The 26,739-nt window shown below is 39.0% G+C and overlaps 1 protein-coding gene across 6 annotated transcripts in view; it reads left to right on the top strand.

The window, feature by feature from the left end:
• Positions 1-26,739, top strand: part of NDRG3 (NDRG family member 3) — a 68,268-nt gene that overhangs the window by 27,055 nt on the left and 14,474 nt on the right. For 3 of the 6 annotated variants that reach the window (XM_078444095.1, XM_078444094.1, XM_078444093.1), the window contains 7 exons: positions 1,939-1,974; positions 12,813-12,918; positions 14,128-14,248; positions 16,126-16,188; positions 17,524-17,584; positions 19,293-19,379; positions 23,774-23,830. In XM_078444095.1, the coding sequence (XP_078300221.1) occupies positions 1,939-1,974; positions 12,813-12,918; positions 14,128-14,248; positions 16,126-16,188; positions 17,524-17,584; positions 19,293-19,379; positions 23,774-23,830 (531 nt within the window). Of the gene's footprint in view, positions 1-1,938; positions 1,975-9,371; positions 9,537-12,812; positions 12,919-14,127; positions 14,249-16,125; positions 16,189-17,523; positions 17,585-19,292; positions 19,380-23,773; positions 23,831-26,739 lie in introns of those variants that run through there. The other 3 variants (XM_078444098.1, XM_078444096.1, XM_060617227.3) reach the window with 2 other exon arrangements.

Genomic DNA, 26,739 nt, shown 5'->3' with positions numbered 1-26,739 from the left:
TGTCTTAGGTGTCTTTCCGTGCTGTGACTGCATCAGACTTTATTTTGTGAATGTGGTTTCATGCCAGGAGCAATATTTCAGACTAGCTGTCTCTACCACTCTTTCCTGTTCTTGGTCCCATCTTCTGTCTCTGTGATTGGTAATCTGTTGTGACTTCACTGCCGATTTTAGAGAAACAAGGGTGTGCTCCTCCCTAGCCTTGTTCTTTCAGAAGCTTTCTGCTTCTAGATCAGTGCTATCTAGAAGTTCTCAGTAATGGAAATGGAAAAATGGAAATTCTGCAATAATGGAAATGCTCTATATCTGAACTGCCCAATAATAGAGTAGCTACTAGCCACATGTGTCTATCAAGCACTTGAAATCTGAGTAATGTGACAGAGAAACTGGATTTTTTATTTTAATTAATTTTAATTGCCACATGTGGCTAATGGCTACCCTAATAGATAGTGTCACTCTAGATTATCTCAGTGGGTTCTGCTAGTTAACTCTTATAGAGAGGACAGTTTATATCTTAGAGGTTTTATGTGTGTGTGTATGGTTGGTTGGTTGGTTGGTTGGTTGGTTGGTTGGTTTTTACACAGTGGGCTGTGTTTCTAACCTGTCTGTTTTGTTCTGCCAGCAGTGTGGGTAGAGGATACAGAACTGTTTCTAAGAAGATCCTGAAAAGGGGTATCGGACTTCTTCATACTCCCTTGGGATCAGAAATCTAGATCATGTCTGGAGGGGCAGCTTTTGGGAACGTGTTTAGTAGTGGCTCCACATCTCTTGGAAGTCAGTTGTAGACAGAACAGATATGTTACTCTAACACAGTTTCTTTTTTTTAATTTTTTTTTTTAATGTTTATTTATTTTTGAGACAGAGAGAGACAGAGCATGAATGGGGGAGGGGCAGAGAGAGAGGGAGACACAGAATCGGAAGCAGGCTCCAGGCTCTGAGCCATCAGCCCAGAGCCTGACGCGGGGCTCGAACTCGCGAACGGTGAGATCGCCACCTGAGCTGAAGTCGGACGCTCAACCGACTGGGCCACCCAGGCGCCCCTAACACAGTTTCTAAATAGTGAGACGTTTTCCCCCCGGGGGGTGGGGGTGTTTACTTTATGAAAGATCAGGTCAGAATGGTTTTTTCCCTCTCAGATGTATCACTCATTATCCTTTTTGTATACTCTTAGGTCATATTTTTGCAACTCTGGCATCTGAAATGCTATAAAAATGCCTCTGAGTCATTGCCATTGATTTTTTTTTTTCCCCCAGACAAACATTACTATGATATAATCTCATTTTAGAAGCCTGGTGAATTCTCCTTGAATCTTTTGACTATGTTCTACTTTTGAAATGACTCAGTGACTTGTCCTTTTTCCTATCAGCAATTTTATGGGATGCAACAGATAGGCCAGTGTATTAGGAATCCTGTTTTGTCTGTCTTTCCCTCCTTCAGTGATATTGCCTTTTTCCCTTGTTAAATTACAAGTCTTCCATTTCTGATCCATCTATATCTTTGTTCTCTTCTTGATTCTTTCTTTAATTCCTGGTTCTGGGCACCCTGGCTCCTGCCCTCCTTTGCTCCTCTCAGGGTTGACCTCCAACCCCTTTTTCCCAGATACTTTCTGTGTGGGTTGTGACTGTGCCCTAAGACTTTGATCCTTGTTTTATCCTCTTCCCACAGGTTCTTACTGCTCTCTTTAGGGAGGGAAGCAGGAAATTACATTACTGGGCAGCCAGGCTCCTGCCTTTATCTTTACAGGAAGCCTACCAAAGTGTAATCTTACCTTTTACATGTTAGGAGCCCACCCTGTCTCTGAAGCCTTTTGATGAGAATCATTTTAGTTTTATGGTGACCAAAAGGCTGCACGTGCACTGCTTGCACTGTGAACTGAATTTGCTGCACATTTGGGGAAGCCACATGGGGAAACTGACTGTGTTTTCTGCCTTCTGTTGACAGACTGGTACACGAAACTTCCAGGACTTTGACTGTCAGGTAAGGACTGTACAAGCACCAAGGGGGGCTATGTACAGGATTTCTGCAGTGCTTCCCTCCCTGTGCTGGTGGCCTTGTAGAAGTGAATCTCTCTTCATAGCTAATCATAACTCCTTCATGTTCTTTTGGTCATTGGATCAGGTTTATTTAAAACGATTTGCTGTAGTGTTCAAAAATTGCCTGCCAGGTGCCTGTGTTATGGTTGTATGTTACTGGGTTGAGCTGTCACTTTCTGATTAAGAACTCCATTGGAAACCCCAGTCACAGGTGTTAAATGGAGTGGTGTCACCTCACTGCAGAGAAGGTGGGGGAGGAGAGTTTGGAGGGGAGACTGAACAACAAAATCTTTTTCTAAAAGAAAAAGACAAATTAACTAAGTATCATTAATACAAAATGGAGATTTCTTTTGGCTTTATGCTCGGAGATGCAAAATTCAACTTGAGTCATTAGTCCTTAATTAAATGATATTATTCTTCCTCGTTGCTTTTGCCTGTAGCTCTATTGCCAATTTGCAGATCAATAAAATGAACCAGCATCTCTCCATCTACCTAATTTATCTGTTGACTGGCCCTGAAAGAAATGGGAGGAAGAAGTGAGTACATGGAAATGAGAACCTTATGTTTGGGGATGGATTCATAGCAGTGGCTGTCTGAAGCAACATGAAGTAAACTCAGAGGGTAGTAGGCAGAGAAGGAAGGTGTGGAAAACCAGCTTCCTTGCTTCCAGGATTCAGCCATCCTGTATATGCATAGGCAAATAGTTATTTTCAGATATGCGTTTTATGTTAAGTACATTGGAGTCTGTCTATAGCATTAGCATCGAAAGGAAGAACTAATACTTATCTTGCATGCACACTTATATCATAGCAATATTGGGTACCTACTGTAGATACTAAATATACACATCTCCAGTTCTTGGAGCACTATCACAAGGTGGTTCTTATTATCCTTGTTTTACAGACAAGGAAATTGAGAGTCAGGTTTCATAACTTGCCATTGGGTGGAATTGGGGTTGCAAAACCCCACTCTTCCTGGATCTGTTGCCTGTTCTTTCCCATCTGAAAATGTCCACAGCTGAGATATTGTAAGGAGTTGAGTTGTTCTGAAAGCTGAAATTCTTTAACAGAACAGCTGAAACTGATTTTGTTAGGGGATAGGCTCATAGCATTGTTACAGATTTCTGAATCCCAGTATCAAATACCTCTTGGTATGACTATTTGGTACTTTATATATATAAGAGAATCAACTTAGTGCTGTTAAAGTCAAGTTTGGGTTTACTTGTTTTTAACTTGACCTAATTTCAGTTATAGTTTGGATCTAGGTTGAACCAGTTGAATTTGGCTATTGTTAATATCTGATATAATTTACCTAGAAGGAGATCATTTGAGAAAGGGTGACAGTAGAATTCAAAGTGAAAAATCCCAGGAACAACAGAGTGTGTGTGTGTGTGTGTGTGTGTGTGTGTGTGTGTGTGTATACACACACACATATACGTACATACACTTCAACTTAAAAGTGTAGAAGCAGGGGCACCTGGGTGGTTCAGTCAGTTAAGTATTCAACTCTTGATCTCAGCTCAGGTCTTGATCTCAAGGTTGTGAATTCAAGTCCTGTGTTGGGCTCCGCACTGGATAAAGAGCCTACTTTAAAAAAAAAAAGTGTAGATACATTGATTTGATTTTCACCAAATTGAGTACCTCCTGCCCCAAAAAGAAAAATGAAATGTAAAAAACTACATGCTCACTGCAAAGTAGATAAGAAAACAAAAAGTAAATAAATAAAAATTACTTGTTATTTCACTAGTGTATGGTATTTGGTATATATTCTTTATGAATTTTTCACACATAAGTATACTTAGATATAAATAAAATTGAGTTTTAGAAATATAATTATGCATCAGTTTTTTAAAATTAAGGCTTAAAAATAGTCTGGCAAAAACTCATGATATTTTTGGTGAAGTTTGATGTAGTAACATGTTCTGGCTTTGTAAAATATAACTTTTAGTTCCGTCCTAATACAAATAGAATGGTGGCAGGTGTTTGTCACTGTCACATGTCTGTCACTGTTTTGAATGTACAGGTTCTTTGTGCTCTAAAGAAGAAAAAACCATAGACCCTTCTCTTTTCCTCTTTCTAGTTCTCACAAATCTTTTACCACCATTCTTGTCTGTCTCTTTGTTAAAGGCTTATGTGATGCTTTGGAGACAGCTGGATCAAGAGTCTAGTGACAGTTCGATAGAAGTCCCAAAAACTAGGAACTGTGATATAAGAAGTCTAGAATGGCCTAGTTTGCGTGAAGGCTTCTCAGAAACCATTGGGCATTCTTAGGAGACAAAACAGATCTAAAGCCAACATTGTCACTAAATGTTAAAGCATTCAGCATTGGCATTGGTGTTGACCATTAGCATTACTGTGATACTAGGTTACCTGAAGCTATTTAATCAGGGTTTCCTTCTGATCTCTGTCTTGCCTCAGAAAAATCTTTAAGAAATATTTGCTGACGTCCCCAGGAAGTTACCTTAGCATCATCAGCCAAGCTCGTAATGTCACTCTGAGCCACCTTTTCCCTCTGTTTTCTTTACCAATCAACTACATGCTTTTTTTTTTCACCTCCAATAATTGAAATTATAATTAGAAGTTTACGAGTTCTCAGGGCATTGGCTGCTGGCTCAGTTGGTGGATCATGCGACTCTTGATCTCGGGGTTGTGAGTTCAAGTCCCACATTGGGCCCAGATCTTACTTTAAAAAAAAGTTTACCATTTTTCTTGGTTCTTTGTTTGTCCTAAGTCACTTCATTGATAATTAACTCCACTGAGACAAACAGCAGTTATATTTGGATATAAGGTAATGTGGGAAGGGGTGGTTAGAGGTGATGTGTTTAGGATTGATGAGAAAGGAGAAAAGAGCCTACTGCCAGTTGAAACAATGTATCAGCAGGCTTATTGTCCATTTGTCTATGTGGGTGCTGCTTAATTTTCCTTTCCTTGTGAAACCATTTAAAGGTTTAGAATTAGAGGGGCGCCTGGGAGACTCTGTCAGTTAAGCATCCGACTTCGGCTCAGGTCATGATCTCAACGGTTCGTGAGTTTGAGCCCCTACATCGGGCTGTGTGCTGACAGCTCAGCCTGGACCTGTTTCAGATTCTGTCTCTCTCTCTCTCTCTCTCTCTCTCTCTCTCTCTCTCTCTGCTTATTCCTGGCTCTCACTGTCTCTCTCTCAAAAATAAGCATTAAAGAAATTTTTTTCTTTTTAAAAAAGGTTTAGAATTAGAGCTGAGACATATGCTATAGCAAGTGTATATGATACATTGCTTTTAAAAAATAACACTTATCTTGGGGTGCCTGGCTGGCTCAGTCAGGAAAACATGTGACTCCTGATCTCAGGGTTATGAGTTCGAGCCCCACATTGGGTATAGAGATTACTTAAAAATAAAATCTTAATAAATAAATAATAACACTTTATATAACATCAGAAAAAAATTAGAAAAGTATAAAAATAAAGGTTGCTTATGATCCTGCTACCTAGAGATAACCATCTTTTATTTTATTTCTTTTTAGTTTCTACTTTTATGTTCAGGTTATTGAAAGAGTACATGCTCACAGTTGAATATTTGGAAAGCACAGAGAATTATACAGAACAAGAAAAAAACTCATAATCTAGGGACAACTATATTCTTATGTTTGGTGTTGAAATAGGTGTGTGTGTATAATTTTTATAAAAGTAACTTTTTAATACAAAGTTTATTTATTTATTTTGAGGAGGGTAGAGAGAGAATTGCAAGCATACTCCACATTGTCAGCGCGGAACCCAGCGCAGGGCTCAATCCCACAAACTGCCAAACTGCAAGATCATGACCTGAGCCGAAGTTAAGAGTTGGGTGCTTAACCAGCCAAGCCACCCAGGTGCCCCTATAAAGTAACTTTTAAATTTATATAGTTGCCAAATTGGGTGTACAATTTTGTGCCCCCTTTTCTGACTTCATAATTACAACACAGTCTCATTTCTATATCATTTTTAAACACTCAAAAATAATTTCTGAGAGATGCCTAGTATTTCCTCATCTGGCTATGCCATGACTTAACTATTCCATTATTTTTGGAAATTAGATCATTTATAATATGTTCAGTTCACTGAATGTTTTTGTGCATAAATTTTATCCACACTGTAGAATACTTCCTTACATGGACTCTTGGAATGAACGTATTTAGAGCTCTTGGCATATCTTATCAAATTGCCTTCCACTTCTACCAGAGGGGTACTTAATAAATATTAATGGAGAGTGCAAAGCTGCTGTCTGCCAGGATATATCATTCCCATAGAAGAGGCTAATAATGGAGTGCACTCATAAGAATGGAGTTCTTGCTCCTGGAATAATCTAGGCATGGCCAAGGGCTGAGTAATTTCATGCTCGCTGCTTAATTGCAGTAACTCTTTGGGGAACTGATTTATAGAACCCAACTGTGAGGATTGGTTTTTAGTAGTGCAATTCAAATGTATATATGTGACTGCCTCTTCTAAAGGGGTTTAAACAGCTTTAAACTCTCTTTTTGAAAAGTTAAAAATTCCTTAATTTTTTATTCCTGGTACCACTACTACAATTCAATGGGTGATATACCTGATGTCATGAAAAGAAAAAGAAAAAGCTACAATAGATATAAAGACCTCAGGAATGTACATCTAATTGCATTAATCATTAAACAGCTTTAAACTCTTGAAGATCATTTGATGAATGGGCACGTTTGCAAAATAAAAATTAAGTGAAATAAATATCCTGAAAGTTCTTTCCCCAGAAAAGAGGTGTTTGGAGAGATCTGGAGTTCAACTATCTGCTATAATCTGTGTTAGAAAGCTTGACCAGCTCCGTGCTCTGGCCTTGAAGGATGTGAATGTGGCCCCAGTCCACCTTTCAACCTCTTGTCCCACTGCTTCCTTTATATATACTCCCCACTCTCAGGAGAGCTGGAATTATTGCTGGCCTACCCCACTTCTGCCACGTGCTTTTCCTTTCTGGTGGCCTTTGTTCATAGTTCCTCCCCTTGAGATGCCCCATCTTTTTGGGGTTGATTTTGTCATAGTTGTTTGGGGGAGTGGGGAAGAGAGAGGTTGATTTTAGTAAGTTCTAAGGATATAGGTGACTTTTTTTCTCATTGGGGGGTAAAAAGAATCTTACAGGAATAGCGAAAGTGCTTTTTATCAGCACCCCAATTCTCATTTCCCTTTTCCCCTGTCACTAGAAGGTTTTATTTCTCTGATGAGCTCTGTCATATCATGGGCACAATGGCTGCCAACTTCAGGTTACTAGCTTCACTGCTTAAAAGATGTTTACCTGTATCTCTAGGCAAAAGTCCAGGGGCAGATTCCTGTTGGCTTAGCATGGGTCACGTATACATTCACTCATTGTGGCCAGAGAGTGGGGTGTTTGAATTGACCAAACCCGGAACCCTTCCTGCCTGGACTTTTCTACGTAGAAAGTCAGTGTTCTGGCTGTTGCATGTGGGTTAAATAACCATTCACTCTTTTTCTCCTCATTGTTAACTGTGGCTATGTGAAGATGATACTAGAGTTGGCTTTAAAGGAAGAAAAGATAGATTTTATGTATGGACATATTATATGTATGGACATATTATAAAAGAGGCTTTCAGATGAAGAGCATGATTTGTGTAAAGGCCGAGAGTTGTGGGTGGTTGAGAAGTAACAGCAGAAACAGTCTGCAAGAATGTTGACTGAACTAGGCTGAAAGAGGTAAGAGGAGGAGGGAGAATGTTGAGACTAGAGTCAGGGAAAAGTGTCATGGAACTTTAGAAAGGAAAAAGTGATCTGTTGATAGGCAGAAGGCTGAATAATCTTAGAGGCATATTCTTCTATGGGAGTAAATGAGGTTATGCAAAAAATCTTATGCCCCTACACGGAGGTAAGATAATAGAGGTATTATATCAAAAATTCCTGGGGCCCCTGGGTGGCTCAGTCAGTTAAGCATCCAACTCATGGTGTTAGCTCAGATCATGATCTCAGGGTTTGTGAGATTGAGCCCGTGCCAGAGATCCCTGCTTGGGATTCTGTCTCTCCCTTTCTCTCTTGCCTTCCTACTCATGCACATGTACGCACAGGCACTCACTTGCTTTCAAAATAAATAAATAAACCTAAAATATGGTTTCTATATAATAAAAAAAAACTGTATCCAAGGCTCATAAGTAGCCTGCTTATTAGAAACAATAAAATTCCATGCTAACAAAAATGTTGATATTTCCAAGAGTATGCTGTCATTCAAGTTTTCCTAAACTATTTCAGACTGCCAGGGAGAAGAAGTATTAACGGGCATGAAGTGATCAAAAATTAACTGAATTCAGAGAGAAAAGGCAAGTCAGATTTTGTAATTCTGATAACAGCACATTTAGCTGAGGGAAGAGGACTCAAAAAAAAAGGTGAAAATTGATTATTATAAAATAATGGTAATATCCTTAAACTCTTAAATTCTTTTTTGAAAAAGTTTTTATTTTAACTTCAGCTAGTTAACACAGTATTATATTAGTTTCAGGTGATTCAGCAATTCCATACATCACTCTGTTCATTAAGAGTGCACTCCTTAATCCCCATCACCTGTTTAACCTGTCCTCACACCCCAGCCCCTCCCCATAAACTCTTAAATTCTTAAAAAAACTCTTCGATTGGAAGTTACATCTTTGAGGGATGCCTGGGTGGCTCAGTTGTTTAAGTGTCCAGGACTCTTGATTTTGGCTCCAGTCATGATCTCATGATTCCTGAGATCAAGCCTCACATTGAGCTCTGCACTGACAGCGTGGAGCCTGCTTGGGATTCTCTTTCCCTCTCTCTCTGCCCCTCCCCGCTCACGTATGTGCTCTCTCTCAAAATAAATAATATGTTTTTTAGAAAAAAGAAAGTTACATCTTTTTTTTTTTAATGTTTTTACTTATTTTTGAAAGAGAGAGACAGAGACAGAGTGCGAGTTGGGGAGGGTTAGAGAGAGAAGGAGACACAGAATCCGAAGCAGGCTCCAGGCTCTGAGCTGTCAGCACACAGCCCGACGTGGGGCTCGAACTCACGAACCGTTGAGATCATGACCTGAGCCGAAGTCGAATGCTTAACTGACTGAGCCACCCAGGCGCCCCTAAAGTTACGTCTTTGATTAAGAAGGAGATGCAGTCCAGGATGGAGACAGAACCAATATGATTTCAAGTCATTTTATAGCCTGGAGAATAAAGGGATTGTGTTTAAGAAGTCCATATCCTTGGAGATGATAAATAATCAGAGTGCTGGGAAAGATGTATGACCAGAGCCTGTTAGACACTACTTGGGCTTTGCCCTTTGAGCAGGGGCTCTCATTGTGTAGTCACACTGTCTAGAATGCTGGGGAAGGGTGAGGTAATTGGAAAAGCAGCTTGTGAAACAGATGATCGTTGACTAAAGCAGAAAGGCGGCAGCAGCATCACCCCTGCAATTGCCTGACCATAGCCAGAGTCCCTGCACATTCATCTCCAGATGGAGACTTGTTTCAGCTATTCACACACAGAGTCGCAAAGGATATATTTATGAGTCCACATGGAGGTGAGTGTCTCCTTTCTTTTCATATTTTTTATTCTACCAAGAACATTTACATTCACATACTTTGAAAATGAATGAGACATCCACAACCAAGTGTTGCTCCAAATAGGGCTCAGGACTCTTGGCCCATGAATAGTTGAGTCGTTACATAATTTGAGGCTTATAATGGGGAAGTAGGGGCTGAGATCTCCCTAAAAAGTTGAGGTCTTGTAGGGATCCAGTTTTAACTCTGAATTCTCCAGATTAAGAAATGATTACAGCGTTACGTTTCCCTTTCTGTTATGTCTCCCTTTTCATCATCCTTCTGAACTTCCCTGACAGCTAACTATCCGCGTCCCCCCCACCCCCCCACCCCCACCCCCACCCCCGTCCCACCCCATGCTCTCATCATCAATTACCAACTTTGGGAGGTCCTGCTAGCCTTAGGGCCACAGTGTTACCTGGTTTTTCCCTCCATCCTCAGTAGCACAGCTGAAAACAAGCTGGAGTATTTTAGCAAAACTTTACTGAAGGCTCCAGCAACCTGATTGTGAAGCTGACAAATTGTTGCAGTCTCTTCAACTTGGGTTCTCCTGTAGTGTTATCCATTTGGCAGGACCCAGCTTCTTCCTCTTTATTCCTTCTCTCAAGAAGTAAAACATGGGGGAAGGGGGAGGTATTAAAACACGAGAGAGATCAAAGCCTTCTTGAGTTCCTTTTCTGAATCTGTCAGCTCCCAGAAGGAAACAAAATCTTAAAGTTAGTGTACATTCCTTCTCTAAGTATTATGTTTTAAATGTATGTATATAAACATGCAATCTATGTAATGTTGCTTTTTAAAAAATCTATGTAAGCGATACATACATACCCTTTTGCATTTCTACTCAGCATTATGTTTTCAAGATTTTATCTGTATATTAATGCTTCTAGTTCATTTTAATCTGTATTTCATTATATGAATAGATCATTATTTATCAGTTTTCCTGTTGATGAATATTTAGGCTATTTCCAAATTTTTTGACATTATAAATAAGGCTGCAGTGTATCTGTCTGTATATATCCTTTTGTGTGTGTGACTGTGTTTGAGAATTTCTTTAGATTACACCTAAAAGTAAAACTGCTGTAGGATAGATATCTCTTAGCTTTACTAGAGATTACTAGATTGTTCTACAGAGTAGTTTTTCTAGTTTACATGCCTACCAACAGTGTATGAGAGTTCCTGTTTCTCTGTATCTTGGTCAACACTTGGTGTTACCTAACTTTAAAATTTTTGCCATCTGGTGTATGTGAAATGGCATCTCATTAAATTTAATTTGCACTTTCCTGGCTGCTAATAGAGTTAATGTCTTTCTCCTCAGTTTTCTATCATGGTTTCCTGTTTATTTCTTTCATAGCACTTATCACATACTATTATTATGGGTTGGTTGATTTGTGTGTTCATTGCCTGCCTTCCTGTCTAGAACATAATCTCTGTGAGAATAAGGATCACATCTCTCTTGTTCACTTTTATCCCCAGACCTTAGTCCAGGGTCCGGTAGTTAGGGATTCAGTAAATAGTTGTTTAATGAAGAAACTTGATAGTGGTGGGGGTGAGGGGTTCCTCAGTACTTCTGATATTACTACAAGAGAAATGCTCATGTAGTAACAGGGATTTATTTCTTTATATTTATCTCTTCTAAACCCTATACGTCATAGCCAGTTTGAAGTATCTGATCCTTTCCTTCATTTCTTACATCCTCTTTGCAAGTCTTTTGAATAGGCCTGAATAGGAAATAGAGAAATACAGAAACAGTCACTCATGACTTGATTTGATAGAGATTATCTGCTCCAGCCTGGGGCTTATGATATTATGATACACTGATACTGAATTAGCCTATGACTATTTTGTGCCCCACATCAGAGAAGAAACCAGAGTTCTGATGAGGTTCATAATTTGATAGGAAATTAAGTTGGAAGCCCTTTGCCTTTGCTGGGATTCTTATTGACAGTTAATCTTATCCTAGCTACATCTTATCTACTATAAGACTGTCTGAGATAGGTGAGGACTTCATCAGCAAAAATTCACTAGGCTAGACATAATAGTTTTTTATTTTTGAGAAATACAGACATCGAAGAGGACTAGAATAAACCTCAGTGGCTTTTCTACAGTTCCTTTCTTTTCTACCCAGTCACTCTTAGTGCTGGTCCTAGCTCCAATTGCATCTTGTTTGAGCTTTGTTTAGTTCCTGAGCTCTGTTCTGACTACATCTTAAACTCTACTCTTTGACTTGGTTAGGATTCTTTGGGGGTGCAGGAAACAAACCCACCCAAGCTAGCTTGAACCAGAGGCAATTCAGGAATGTCTCAGAAATTAAGACCATATACAGCTAGAACCAAGAATTAGAGCAGTGGAAATGTTTACTAAAAGCTCCCAAGTCTGCTTCTCTTTTCAAGAGAAGAACCAAATTGAGGATAAAATCTCTTAGTCCCAGTTACAAATTCTCAGGGAAGGATACATACCCACCATGGACCAGATACTCACCTCTCTTCAGTAAGCCATGACCATAAGGTTACATCCTACAAACTTGGCAGCCAAGAGCCTCCTGTAATGTATGGGTGACACAGGAGAGCAGCTGCCAGGAAAGGGAAGGGATTTTAGGCAGACACACCCATAAGTATCTACTGAACTTATTAGTTGCTGAATATGAGGTTAGAGGCTCTGAAACATCTGGCTTTTACCCAGCAGTTCCTTCATATTTTCTGCTTCCTTTTCTTCCCCCATGTCTTACCTGGCTCCTTACCCAGCTTGCTGATCTTTTAAAAGCTACTTGCAAGTGTATTCTCAACAGATCCCTGACTTACCTCATTTAAAATAGTGAGCTTTGGGAGTGCCTGGATTGGCTTAGTCGGTTAAGCAACCAACTCTTGGTTTCAGCTCAGGTCATGATCTCACGACTTTTGGGTTCGAGCCCCATGTGGGGCTCTTTCCTGGCAGCACTGAGCCTGCTGGGGATTCTCTCTCTCTGAGACTCTCCCTGCCCCGCCCCTGCACACTCTCTAAAATAAATAAACTTAAAAAAAAAAAGATAGTAAGCTTTGTGGATGAGAAGGTGTATTTTTCCCCTCATTTGTTAGTTTATCTGGAAGGAATTAGGAAGTAGGAATATGCTATATAGTATAACATGTCTCTGGTGTGCTTATGGTTCAGTGATATATCCTGCCCCAGCTAGTGAGAAATAGCAATAAATAGGTATTGTGGAACTTCAGCCATCTGGGAAGTACATTCTGCCTTTGCTGAGACAATACATTGTCTTGTTACAGGAACATGACATAGAAACAACTCACGGTGTGGTTCACGTCACCATCAGAGGCCTCCCAAAGGGAAACAGACCAGTTATTCTGACATATCATGACATTGGCCTCAATCGTATGTATTTAATTTTATACCTTCCTTTTTTATTATAATAATCTTTGTATATTTATTTTTAAAAAGAAGAAACCCCAGTATTCTAACAGCACAGGTTTTATCTTCTCTGGCTTAACCTTCCCTCCTCATTGTTACACATATTAATGCAGGGTTAAAGTGTCTGGGAAGTGTGCAGGAAAATGCATTTGGGGGATACTGGAATTATATCTCACCTTTGTGTCTTAACTGGTAAAGGATGAACTGGTTAAGGGCAGAACTGAGAGGCGCTTGGCTGGCTCAGTCAATAGAGCATGCAGCTCTTGATCTCAGGGTCATGAGTTCAAGCCCAACGTTGGGCATAGAGCTTACTTAAAAAAATAATAATAATAAAGTGTGTCTTTAAAAAAAAAAAGAGTAGAATAGAAATCAGTTGTTTGTTTTGTTTAAGTCTATACTTCTTTGGTTTTTTTCAACTTAACTTTGTTATGAGCCCTTCAATGAATTAGTGAAAGTGTTCTTCCTATAGCCTGTCATCAGTGATTTTAAGTGGACTTTTCTAGATAGTATAAGATTCTGGCTCTAGCCATAGGCTCAGAGCCTGTACATGTGTATGTTTTTCTCCCATGCTTCTCTGGCTTTCAGAGAGGCTACAGTTTAGTGCTGGAGCTTTATTTGAGGCTACAGTTTAGTGCTGGAGCTTTTGTAGCCTCTTAAACATGAGAAGTGATTTAAGCAGTTATACTAACAGGGTAGAAATTAAAGCAGCAGCCCATCTCTACACTGCAGCAATTTTTCCAAGGGACAGTCTTCCACATGGTGAATGTGAGTAGCCCAGGATATTTACTCTAGCCACGTTCTTGGAATATAGTCAGCGTCTCTGTGTCAGATGGGGGAATAAGGTACATGAGAAATGACAGCATGATGGGTGCAAGATTATTTTGTGCAATACCAGAATTGGTTTCCATTTTTTAGACACTGTAGAATTGAGAATTCAGTGTCGTTTTCAGGTCATTGGGATGTCTGGTATTCAGCCTTTAGGGCAGCTTGAATCACATTGTTCTGACACCTCATTTTGGTGGAACAGTGAATAAAAGGAGTGAAAGAGGACAATGATATGGAATTAATTGAGTCGAAGAAAACTGGAGAGAAATGAAGAGGACTGTATGGACATTCAGTTGAAAATTGGGGAGAGAGAGAGTCTGTGACTTACAAGTATTTTTATTCTTGCAGATAAATCCTGTTTCAATGCATTTTTTAACTTTGAGGATATGCAAGAGATCACCCAGCACTTTGCTGTCTGTCATGTGGATGCCCCAGGCCAGCAGGAAGGTGCACCTTCTTTCCCAACAGGGTAAGGCCACAAGCAAGACCTTCTAGAAGCCATGCATTCAGAAGAGCAAATGATTGAGCTACAGTGGGAGAAGTAGCATTGATTTCTCCTGTTGATTTTAGCACAGGCTGTGGTTATACTTATCAACCAACTATCCTCCTCTTTCTTTCCTTGCTCTGAGAGGACTGTTGCGTACAATCTGTTGAGGGAAACTGCATATTTTCCTATGTCCAGGAATGGTTCTCCATAGATGGGAATCTGTCACCCTGTAATTGCAAGGCTTAAGTGTCTGAAACACCCACATCTCACTGTCTTTTATCTGTCCCCTTCCTCATCTTTTTAAAATGTCATTTCTGTGTCCCTCCCTAAAACTTCCAACTACCTAGAACAAATTCCAATCCATCTGTACTTCCTGGGAGCACCTCCCCAACCTTACCTCCCAGTCTAGTGATGGGAATTTGAATATTTTTGTAAGCATTTATTCTGAGAAGCTGCCCTGTCAAATAGAGATGCATTTTGACTGGACTTGGAGCTCTTGGCCTCATCCTAAACCTGCTTTGCATGGTGGAACCACAGTCTCCCTCACTCTTCCATGGACATTGTAATTACGGAGAAGACCTTGGAAGGGGGAGTGAAAGCACAAGCTGTGGAATTACAGATTCTTCCCCTTTCCCTTGGCTCCTCTCCAGAGCTGCCTCTGCCAGGGACTGATGTGAAATAGACCATTGCAGGTAAAAAATAGCCAACACTTACATTGGACTTAAACAGCATTCCTGACATTGCTTTAAACGCTTCATATCTGTTAAGTCATTTAACCCTCACAGAACTATGGGATAGATTTACTATTATTCCTGCTGTACAGGCGAGGAAACTGAGGCCCAGGGATATTAAGTAACTTTGCCAAGATCACATAACAAATACGTAGCAGAGCTGGAATTTTAACTGAGGCAGTCTGGCTCCAGAATCCATGTTATTGACATGTTCAGGCTGTTCTGTCTCTCAGATGCAAATTGACCAATGACCAATTTATATCTAACAAGATTTATATCTGGTTCCTTTTTTCTGTTTTGTGTACAAATGGCTCAACAGCACTCCATCACTTAAAAAGTGTTTCAGGCAGAGGCAGGCTGATTCCCCTGTCACATATAGAGTAGATCCTAGATTGTCTTAAGGTCTCTTTCCATCTTTGATTCTGTAATCTTTATGGATGCTCCCTTCTTTTCTTGGGTTCCTAGTCTGAATCGGCTCCTGGCCTTGCTTGACCATCTTAGGATCGTGTAGTTCATATCATACACCAAATTCAAAAGCAATAAAGTAACCACATTATCTTATGTCTAAGTAAAACAAATCAGCATTCATGATGAGGAGTCTAGGATATGGAATGATATTTCCAGAAGCCCTGGACCAAATGAGCAAGTAGGAGACAGGCATGAAGTGAAATTTGAGAAATAGACAAGGATCCAATGTGGTTAGGCCCAGTAAAGCTTTGTTTATTTTTGCCTTTAGCTGCCTGATTATAAGCCGCAGACCAAAAGCCACCTCCTCAATTGGCTGTTATTGCTGGAAGTTTGCTGAGCCTCAATCCCAGTTGAAGTGATTGTTAGGGATTTGGAAATGCCTTGAGAGAGAGCCATATTACCTGTTCTGTTCAAATGGCTTCTTCTGGTCCCAGAGACTGCCCTTTAGAAAATAGAAACACATAGATTCTTCTCCTTTCTTCTCAGCATGGAAGTCTTAGAGAGAGACACAGCATGTCACAGTCATTTCCACACATCATCTCCTTTCTGCCTTTGGTAAAGGGAATGCTTTTATCTAAGAACCCCATACTCTTCTGGCTGTTCTTGTGATTGGGAAATGTGGGTGCATTCTAATTCAGGAGGTATCCTTCTGGATTTCAGGTACCAGTACCCCACAATGGATGAGTTGGCTGAAATGCTGCCTCCTGTTCTTACCCACTTAAGGTAGGTTCATTCTGCAGTTCCTTAACACAGTGTTTATTGAATTTCTACCATGTGTCTGATCTAGGGACTACAATGGTGAACAAATGGAATAGTCACTGTCCTCACAGAGCCTACTTACATTTTAGTGGGAGGAATAATTAACAACACATAAGCAAATAATCACAACTAAAGTGTTGTAAGAGAAGTCAGTGAGGGTGATGCCTTAGAGAAGGGCCAGGTTTACAGAGATAAGGCTAGTTGAGCAATGCCTCTCTAAGAACATGTCTAGGCCAGTACCTAGACAGAGAGCCAGGGCAAGAGGATTCCAGACAGGAGGAATAATATTTCCAGAAGTCCTGGACCAACTGAGCAAGTAGGAGAAAGGCATGAAGTGAAATTTGAGAAATAGACAAGAACCCAATTACATAGTCTCACAGATCAGGTAAGAATTGGGGATTTTATTCAAAAGACAAAAAAAAATATTGAAAAGTTTTAAGTAGGGGAGTGATACCCAATTTAGTCTTTTTTTTTTTTCTTTCAGGTATAGAATTTAAAAATGGGTTAGATAAGAATGTGCATTAATTTTGCCTTTTTTTTTCAGTTTAGTCTTTTAAATGGTCACTCTAGGTATTAAATTGCATTTCAGTAAAGCTGTTTATATTTTTTAAAAAGATTACTCTAGAGGCACCTGGGTGGTTCAGTCGGTTAAGCGTCAGACTTTGGCCCAGGTCATGATCTCACGGTTCATGGGTTTGAGCCCCGTGTCAGACTCTGTGCTGACATCTCAGAGTCTGGAGCCTGCTTCAGATTCTGTGCCTCCCTCTCTCTCTGCCCCTCCCCTGCTCCTTCTCTGTCGCTGTCTCTCAAAAATAAATAAATGTTAAAAATAATTTTTTTAATAAAAAAAAGAATTAGTCTAGCTGTGGGGAGAATGAGTTGGAGAAGAGTAAAAAAGAAAAAGACCATTAAACTATTACAGCAATCAGGCAAGAGACGACTAGATACTGAATGCCTGGAGCTGGAGTGAAGTATATAGAGATAGATGGAAATATGTTAGAGGTAGACTCTTTGGACTTACTGTTAGGTTGAACATAGAGGTGATAGGAGAGGGAGCTATTAGAATGACTCCCAGGTTTTAGTCATATTTCACTTAACCCTTAAAATCAACTTAGAAATAGGTGGTTATATCCTTTTATAGATTGGGAACTGAGGCTCAGAAAGTTAAAAAAACTTGACCAGCTTCTAGAACCCAGTAAGCATCAGAGCCAGATTTGAACCCAGTTGTATTTTTTCCATTATGCCATGTCCCCTCCAAGTGAGTTAATCTTATCAGTGTTGGTATGTCCTCTTTCACAGTCTGAAAAGCATCATTGGGATTGGAGTTGGAGCTGGAGCTTACATCCTCAGCAGATTTGCAGTAAGTACAGAGGATTAGTCCAGCTACCCTTGAGGCACTGCCTAGGTCACAGCTCTACTGCTGTGTCAGTGACCAGGTACTACTGTGGGTCTTATGTCAGTTTTTCTGTAAATTCTGTCAACAACAGAAAAAGGTTTGTAGAAAGCCCTGTTTTGTACTTACAGTACCTGAAAAATCACGAATGAGGGCAGGGTATCATCAATAAAAAGTAATTCTTAGAGAACATGTATGGAATTTTGTGAAGCCATTAAAATTTTATAAGAAGAGTTTGTAATGATACATGATTCACATATACTGTAACATTAACAAAAAAATTAAAATACAGATTCACCATAGTTTGTGATAGACATAGGAAGGGACCAGAGGGAAGTATACCAAAATATTAATTAACAGGGACCAATGTTGTGTGGTTAGATAATACAAGTTTTTATTTCCTAATTTTTGTAATTTCTATTTATCAGATTTTCTATAGTGAGCATAATCAGTGTAATCAGAGGGAAAGGAAGTAAACTAGAGAGTTTTGAGTGTAAATAGAAATGTCTGTGTTGATTTCTATTTAAGAAACAGAAATGAAGAAATTTTTTCAGGGTGGGTGCCTGGGTGGCTCATTTGGTTAAGCATCCAACTCTTGATTTCCGCTCAGGTTGTTATCTCATGGTTATGAGATCAAGCCCACACTGGGTGTGGAGTCTGCTGAAAATTCTCCCTCTCCCTCTGTTCCTCCCCTGTGCACACTTGTGTGTGCTCACTCTCACACACACTCTACTTACTTACTTACTTACTTACTTAATTCAAGGGTGCCTGGCTGGCTTAGTCAGTAGAGCTTGTGACTCTTGATCTTGGGGTTGTAAGTTCAAACCCCACGATGGGTGTAGTGATTATTTGAAAATAAAATCTAAAAGGGGCATCTGGGTGGCTCAGTCAGTGAAGCGTCCAACTTCGACACAGGTCATGATCTCACAGTTCACGAGTTTGAGCTCCGCATCAGGCTCTTTGCTGACAACTCAGAGCCTGGAGCCTTCTTCAGATTCTGTGTCTTCCTTTCTCTCTCCCCCTCCCCTGCTCATGCTCTGTCTCTCTCTCTCTCTCTCTCTCTCTCTCTCTCTCTCAGAAGTAAATAAAAACATTAAAAAAATTTTTTTTAATAAATATAAAATCTAAAAAAAATTTTTTAAAAGAAATGTTTTTCAGATGCCTCCTGGGTGATAGGACAGTCTTTTGGGGTAGGGTGGTATCACCCATTCAGGTGCTTTCTGGGGGAAGAACAAAAAACAAAAAAAACGTAAGAAGCTCCTATTGGGGTCAAGGCTATATGAATGTGAAATTCTCCAGTCTAAGCCTCAGCAGCCCCTTATGCCAAGTAATTCCAAGGGTACTTTCCCAGCAGGGAGAACCCACCGTGAGCTAAACAACTGCAGAGATACTACCAGGTGCCTTCCTCTGATGAGGAAATAAATATCATGTCTCCTCACAGATCCTTGCCAGGCAAGATCATTTCATAGCATTTTAAGGAACTGGTTTTCCAGATGTTAAGTCAGACTTACAGAGCAGTTTTTCCAAATATTCTGCACCTAGCACCTCTCTGAAGTCTTACTTTCAAATCTGAGGCATTATGGCATAATACATAAGAATTGATTAACCATGCTCCACTGTTTATAGAAGAATGCTGGGAGTGGAACTTTCAAACTGTTGTCTTTGTCTATTTCAGCTCAATCATCCGGAGCTCGTGGAAGGCCTTGTGCTCATTAACGTTGACCCTTGTGCTAAAGGCTGGATTGACTGGGCAGCTTCCAAAGTAAGCACTAAATGGTATTCATTGGGTCATCTCTTGGTCCCCTCTCAAAATGTCTTTTTTTTTTTTTTTTTTTTCACTGAAGTGTATACAGTCAAAGGCAAAAAGTTTTAAGTATATAATTTCATGAATGTGTGCATATATAATTGCCACCCAATCAATATGCAGAATATTTCCAGCTCCAAGGATTCCCTTATGCCTTTGCTTTAATTAATACTTCTTCTTCCCAGATACAACTGTTTTCTGACTTCTATCACCATAGATTGGTTTTCTCTATTCTTAAACTTCATATAATTAGAATGATAGAATATGTATTCTTTTGTATCTGGCTTCTTTCATTCATAGTGATTCTTTTTCATGTTGTGTGTAATGGTAGTTCTTTTAATTCTTGTTTAGTAGTCTATGGTGTAAATACACAAAATAAGTTGTTTGTTATTTGGTTATTATGAGTAAAGTTCCTGTGCACATTCTTTTACCTGTCTCTCCATAGACCTACACCTTCATTTCTCCTGGGTCTCTAGGAGTGGAATTGATGGGTCATAAGGCAGCTGTATATTTAGCTTTGGTAGATACGGACAGTGTTCCACAGTGTTTGGCCGGTTTACACACCAGCAATACATGAAAGTTCAGTTGTTCCACCTCTTCCCTAGTATTTGAAAGTCATTTTAATTTTTGTAAAAGATGAGCAGTTTTATTTGTAATACTAGCTTGTTTCTATATGGTACCCATCAGCAAAATAGGTTTAGTTATTAAAAAACAATTTTTAATTATACCATCTTTCTTATTTTAAGCAATGCTTATGGGGAAATAATGCTGGGTTTTAATTTGCATTTCCCTCAGGGCCTATGATGCCAGACAGAGCACCTTTTCTAAAACTTAGTGGCCATTTCAGTATCCTCTAAGGAAGTGACTGGTCAAGTCTTTTGCCTTTTTTTCCCCCTTAATCGGGTTGCTAGTCTTTTTCTTATTGATCTGTAAGAGTTCTTTGTACATTTTGTGTCTGAATCCTTTGGTGGATACAAGTAAATATCTTCTCCCAATCTTTGGTTTTCATGTTCACTGTTTTCATGAGTGAAACGAATGAATGAATCTCTTCACTAAACCGCAAATAACTTGTCCATGCTACTGCTCCCAAAGATTGGTGGGATTGAAGATGTGTGCCATCTGAAAAAATGAAGATACTTGCTATCTACATGGCATTTGCTATTTAGATAGAGTGTTATCTAAAATCTGTTCAAGGAGATAGGAATCTACAGGAGTACATGCTAATGACTTTACAAATATAAACAATCCCAGCAACAACCAGAGTGAAAAGAGGGAATAAGGGTAAAAGCATATTATTAAATAACATTTTCATTGAAATGACCTGTGCTGAAAAGGTCATTTGCTGTTTTTAGGTTAGAAAAGGAGCAGTTTTGAAACATTTTTCCCTACCAAAGTACAAATGTTATTTGTAGTTATTTTAACCTAAAACTATGAGGTTTGGGGGCACCTGGATGGCTCAGGCAGTTAAGCATCCAACTTTTGATTTTGGATCAGGTCATGATCTCAATATTTGTGAGATCAAGCCCTGTGTCAGGCTCTGCACTGATAGCATGGAGCCTGCTTGAATTTCTCTCTCTCCTCACTCTCTCTGCTCCTCCCCTGCTTTTCTCTCTCTGTCTCTCTCAAAATAAATAAACACTGAAAATACATATAATAAATAAATAAAACTATGAGGTTTAGACTAAATCAGTGATGTTATAAAGTTTTCCAGAGAAGAAATAACCCAAGCTTTCATTACTTGCTAAAAGATGCCTAATGTAACAATCTCATTTTTAAATAAATATCTGCTTCTGAGTATTTTTAACTTGCCATAAATGTTCATTCTGATCCACCACTGGAGATAGGCTCCAAAATACCACTCCCCAGCTTGTCACATGTATTAAGAACCTTTATTGGTACTCAACCATGAGATCCAGTAATTCAATATCTAGGAACTTATCTGAAGGATAAGTAGTGATATCTACAAAGATTTAAATAGAAGGATAATAATTTCTTAAGAATCTAATACATGTCTAGTATTTGCTACATAGCAGGCACTATTCTTAAATGTTTTCTCTATGTTTAAATTTTTCATTTTCAGGACAGCCCAGTGAAGTGGTCCTATTCTTATCCCACAGAGAAATTAAGCCATTTGCTTAAGGTCACAGCTAGGAAATCACAGAGCCAAAATATTCATTAAAGCATAGGGCAAAAAGATGGAAACAACCTAAGTACCAATACTGTAGAGCCACAAAATTGTGACACAACCATAGAATGGAATATCCTGCAACCAAAAATTTATTTGGTTATTTAAAGAAATGAGAAAATTCTCAATACTTAAAAAATAGATGAAACTATGTATGTCCCAATTTTGTTACGTAGCTATGCATACGAAAAGAGGGAAAGTAATTTGGGGCACCTGGCTGGCTTGTCAGTAGAAGATCCGACTCCTGATCTTGGGATTGTGAGTTTGAGACCCATGTTGGGTGTAGAGATTACTTTAAAAATAAATAAATAGAGGGGCTCCTGGGTGGCTCAGGCGGTTGAATATCCAACTTTGTCTCAGGTCATAATCTCACGGTTTGTGAGTTCGAGCCCCGCATCGGACTCTGTGCTGACAGCTCAGAGCCTGGAGCCTGCTTCAGATTCTGTGTCTCCCTCTCTCTCTGTGTCTCCCCCTCCCCATTGTGCTCTGTCTCTCTCTGTCACTCAAAAATTAAAAAAAAAAAAAAAGAAAGAAAAAGAAACGTGAGACTTACCCACTATATTAAAAAAAAAAAAAAAAAGGAAAAATAATTGGTTACTAGTAGTTGTGTCTTTGGCTGGTAGCATTACAGATGATTTATTTTCTTTTTTATATTCTATATTTTCCTAATTTTCTATGATAAGCATGTGTTGCTTTTATATTACTTTAAAATATTAAAATATTCCACCTACTGAAATTTAAGAAACAAAACAAACGAACAAAGGAAAAAAAAGAGAGACAAACCAAAAAACCAAAAAATAGACTCTTAACAGAGAAAAAACAGATGGTTACCAGAAGGGAAGTGGGGGGTGGGGGTGGCGCGGGAAGGGGAATGGGTGAAATAGGTGAATAAGATTAAGAGTACACTTACCGTGATGAACACTGAGTAATATATGGAATTGTTGAATCATTATATTATACACCTGAAACTAATATAACACACTGCATGTTAACTATACTAGAATTAAAATATATTCCACCTGCCAGTAGAGTAGATTCTAAAAAATTTATCCATTTCTCCCCACTTTTAACTTCTAGAGAAATTTGCATACTTTGGATGAAATGTATTAACGATGCTATTGCCAGATGCAGGGGAAATTCTTTCTTACAACCTTATTTAAAATTTGTTCTCATTCCTGTCTAATTACATGGGTATGTTAAGATTGACCTGAACATTCTCAGTAATGTATAATAAATTATGTGTAATAACCTAATAAAATTGTTAAAAGCTTGAGAACGATCTTATGAGTATTAAACATGTAATGAGATTGGTTGTTAATTCTAATTATCTTTAATTTATGACCATTGGATCGTTAGTAACCCCTATGAAGATTTCTGGGCTTCTTTCTTCCTTACTCTTTCTGGGACTATGTGATCCTGCTCTTCCCATATCCTTGTCTGTCTCCTCATCTCCTCTTCTCTATCTGCATCCCCAGTTCAGCACTTCACCTCTGATCCAAGTCAGCAATGGGAATTAAGCATAAAACCAAGGAAGAAGGCTACAGGGAATCAGCAACATAATTTGAGTTGGAAATTTTTCTGAAAATAGACTAGCAGTCTGCAGATTTGCACAGATTGCTGCATTTATTAGACTGTGATATGCATCATTTTGAAATGGAAAAAATTAGGGGAAAAATGCTCAAACGCAAGAACATTTTATAAACATAGCAGTTTCCTCCCACTCCCTAAAATGAAGAGAGCAAAAACTGGAGGAGAGAAAATCATTTTTGTCTCTTGGGTGACTTGAAGGGAGTAGTTTTAAGTCAGTCCTTATTGGCCATAAATCTAGTGTAAATGTGGGAAATACAGGCAGGAATGAAGTAGCTAATAGCCAAGAGCTCTAGGTCTTAAGTTTTCAAAGAAGGAATGGCCAAGATTTCTTCCAGCCACCTATTTCAAAGTAGGTGATATTATTTCCCTGGAAGGGAGACTTCATTTTTTTCTGAATTGTTTCTTGTTTTCGTGTGTCTTTGAAACTCTCATCTCATGAAAATGTGTGACACTGAGCTGTACTTTAGTTTGTTGAAGGATGACATGTACACAATAAAGTACACTAATCGTAAGTGGACAGCTTGATAAATTTTTATGTATGCTTAACTCCCTTGACTCGGCGTTTTTATCTTTTTAGCTCTCAGGCTTGACAACCAATGTTGTGGACATTATTTTGGCTCATCACTTTGGGCAGGTAAGTGCCTAGTCCAACTAGGACAGCCGTGTTTATTGACTTCCAGCAAAACCTTATTTACCTCAGGAAAGATGGGTTGCCTTAGAATTCACCTGATCCTAGTCCAGAGCAGAGGGGGATGCTTGTGGCCCAGCAAAGACCAATCTTGGGGGGAGAGGTATTAACTCAATGCCAAATGGCTCTTGGCATTTGAAGAGATGAGCGAAGGCAGAATCCCCTCCCCTGCCACCTGTTCCTGTCAACGGCATGCCATCTGTTAATGTTTGACAACATCACGTGCCTCACCCAACATCTTCAGAGACATAATGAGGTGTGAGAAAGGCTTCACAAAAATAGAAATTTCAGAGGAAAGAGAAACCAAAATAAACAAAGAATATCAATGCTTAAAGAACTTTAGACATTATCTTATTCAATCCCCATGTTTTACTGGTGAGGAAACTGAAGTCTATAGCGGAAATGACAGTCATGGATAATTATTGGGTGGGAGAGGGAACCCCGGTCCTCTTTTCAGAGGGAAGAGCGAGGTGGATAATAAGGTTTTGAATGATCTGATAAGTACTGTTTTAATTTTTGTAAGAGTTTGGGAGGGATTGCTGTTGATTCTTCTTTAAATCTTTGGTAGAATTCATAGTGACACCATCTGGGCCAAAGCTTTTCTTTGTGGATGTTTTTTTATGTTACTAATTTAATCTCTTTACTTACTAAAGGTCTATTCAAATTTGTCTATCTCTTGAGATGCTTTAGGTATTTTGTGTCTTTCTATGAATTTGTCCATTTTATCTCAGTTACCCAATTTGTTGGCATAAATTATTCATAATATTCCTTTATAATTCTTTGTATTTCTGTAAAATTGAAAATAACGTCTCCTCTTTCCTCCCTATTTTTAAAAGTAATTCAAATCTTACCTCTTTTTTTTTGGTAGTCTAGCCAATCAGTTGTTTGTTTTATTGATTTTTCTCCTGTTTTTTATTCTCTATTTCATTTATTTCCACTCTAATCTTTATTATTTCCCTCCTACTTGCTTTAAGTTTCCTCTTTTTGTAGTTTCTTAAGGTGGAATGCTAGTTATGGATTTGAGCTCTTTCTTTTTTTTTTTTTTATCTGGGCATTTACAGCTATAAGTTTCCCTTGCCATACCACTTTATCTGCAGTCCATAAGTTTTGGTAGTTTCATTTATCTCAAAGTATTTTCTGAGGCATCTGGGTGGCTCAGTCGGTTAAGCATCTGACTTTGGCTCAGGTCATGATCTCACAGTTGATGAGTTCGAGCCCCACAGCACAGAGCCCGCTTTGGATCCTCTGTCTCCCTCTCCCCCAAGAGAGATCTTCTGCCCCTCCCCCAAGGGTGTGTACAAGTGCACTCTCTCAAAAATAAATAAACATTAAAAAAATATTTTTCAAAACAGATGAACATAAGGGAAGGGAAACAAAATAATATAACAGGGAGGGGACAAAACATAAGAGACTCTTAAATATAGAGAACAAACAGGACTGCTGGAGGGATTGTGGGGGGTGGGGGATGGGCTAAATGGGTAAGGGGCATAAGGAAACTACTCCTGAAATCATTATTGTACCATATGCTAACTAACTTGGATGTAAATTAAAAAATAAATAAATTATTAAAAAAATGTTTTTAATTCAAAACAAAGCAAGTATTTTCTAATTTCCTTGTGATTTCTTCTTTGATCCATTAGTTTTTTAGGAGTATTTTGTTTAATATCCCAGATTTCCCTATTACTGATTTCTAACTTTATTCCATTGTGACCAGAGGATATATTTAATATTTCATTTCTTTTTTAATTTATTGAGATTATGTCCTAGCATATGGTCTTTACATGTGGTCTGTCTATTTCATGTACACATGAGAAGAATGTGTATTCATTTTGCTTCTATTAAGTAGAGTGTACTCTGGGTGTCTGTCAGGTCTGGTGGTTTACAGTATTGTTGAAGTTTTCTGTTTCCTTGTGATCTTCTACCTCATTATTCATCCATGAATGAAAGTGAGGTATTAAAGTTTCCAGCTATTCTTGTTGAATTTTCTATTTCCCCCTTCAATTCTGTTTGTTTTTGCTTTGTGTGTTTTGATTATTATGTCCTCCTGATGTTCCATTTTTATTTAACAGAACTTGGAGCTAATCTTATTTTGGTAGCTCCGTCTTTACCCTCTGTTTGCAGAGAGAACTGGTGCCAACAGTCCTTGAGCCTTTTTAGGCTCCTTGGTACAAGTTCACTGACTTCTTTCACTCTCCCTGCTGCCAGCCTAGCAACCTTACTGAGTCTGCTAAATGAACGATTATAGTCTTCCTTCTGCTTTCCCACTTTCAGAATGTTATTGCTGTTACTTTTCCTGTTGCCTTTGTCCTTATGAGTTTATGACTACAAAGAAAAATTTTTGCTGTTAATTTTAGGACTTTTCTGGAAAGAGTAAAGCAGTATTTTAGTCCAACATCTTTAATTGGAAGTCTCAAAGACTATGATCTTTTCACACATGGTGGGTAGACATAGTATGCTTGGGTTTTTTTTAAACATTTATTTATTTTTGAGAGACAGAGACAGAGCACAAGTTGGGAGGGGCAGAGAGAGGAAGACACAGAATCCGACGCAGGTTCCAGGCTCTGGGTTGTCAGCACAGAGTCCGACACGGGGCTCCAACTCAGAACCACAAGATCATGACCTGAGCCGAAGTCGGACCCTTAACCAACTGTCACCCAGCTCCCCCATAGCATGCTTGGTTTTGACTGTATACCTTAAAAAAGAGTTCACAAAGTTTACAGAGTTCCATGCTAAGTGTGTGGAAGAGACAAAAGTATGTAAGATATGGCCCTTGTTCTCTAGTTCACTCTGTAGGGAGATAGGATATACAGAAATGCTATTGTAGCATAGGTAAAAAGGGATAAGTAGAAAGAACC

The sequence above is a fragment of the Panthera onca genome, chromosome A3 (genome assembly GCF_046562875.1).
Source record: "Panthera onca isolate mPanOnc1 chromosome A3, mPanOnc1 haplotype 2, whole genome shotgun sequence".
Classification (NCBI taxonomy): domain Eukaryota; kingdom Metazoa; phylum Chordata; class Mammalia; order Carnivora; family Felidae; genus Panthera; species Panthera onca.
Note: the sequence above shows the minus strand (reverse complement) of the source record. Positions and strands in the feature narration are given on the sequence as shown.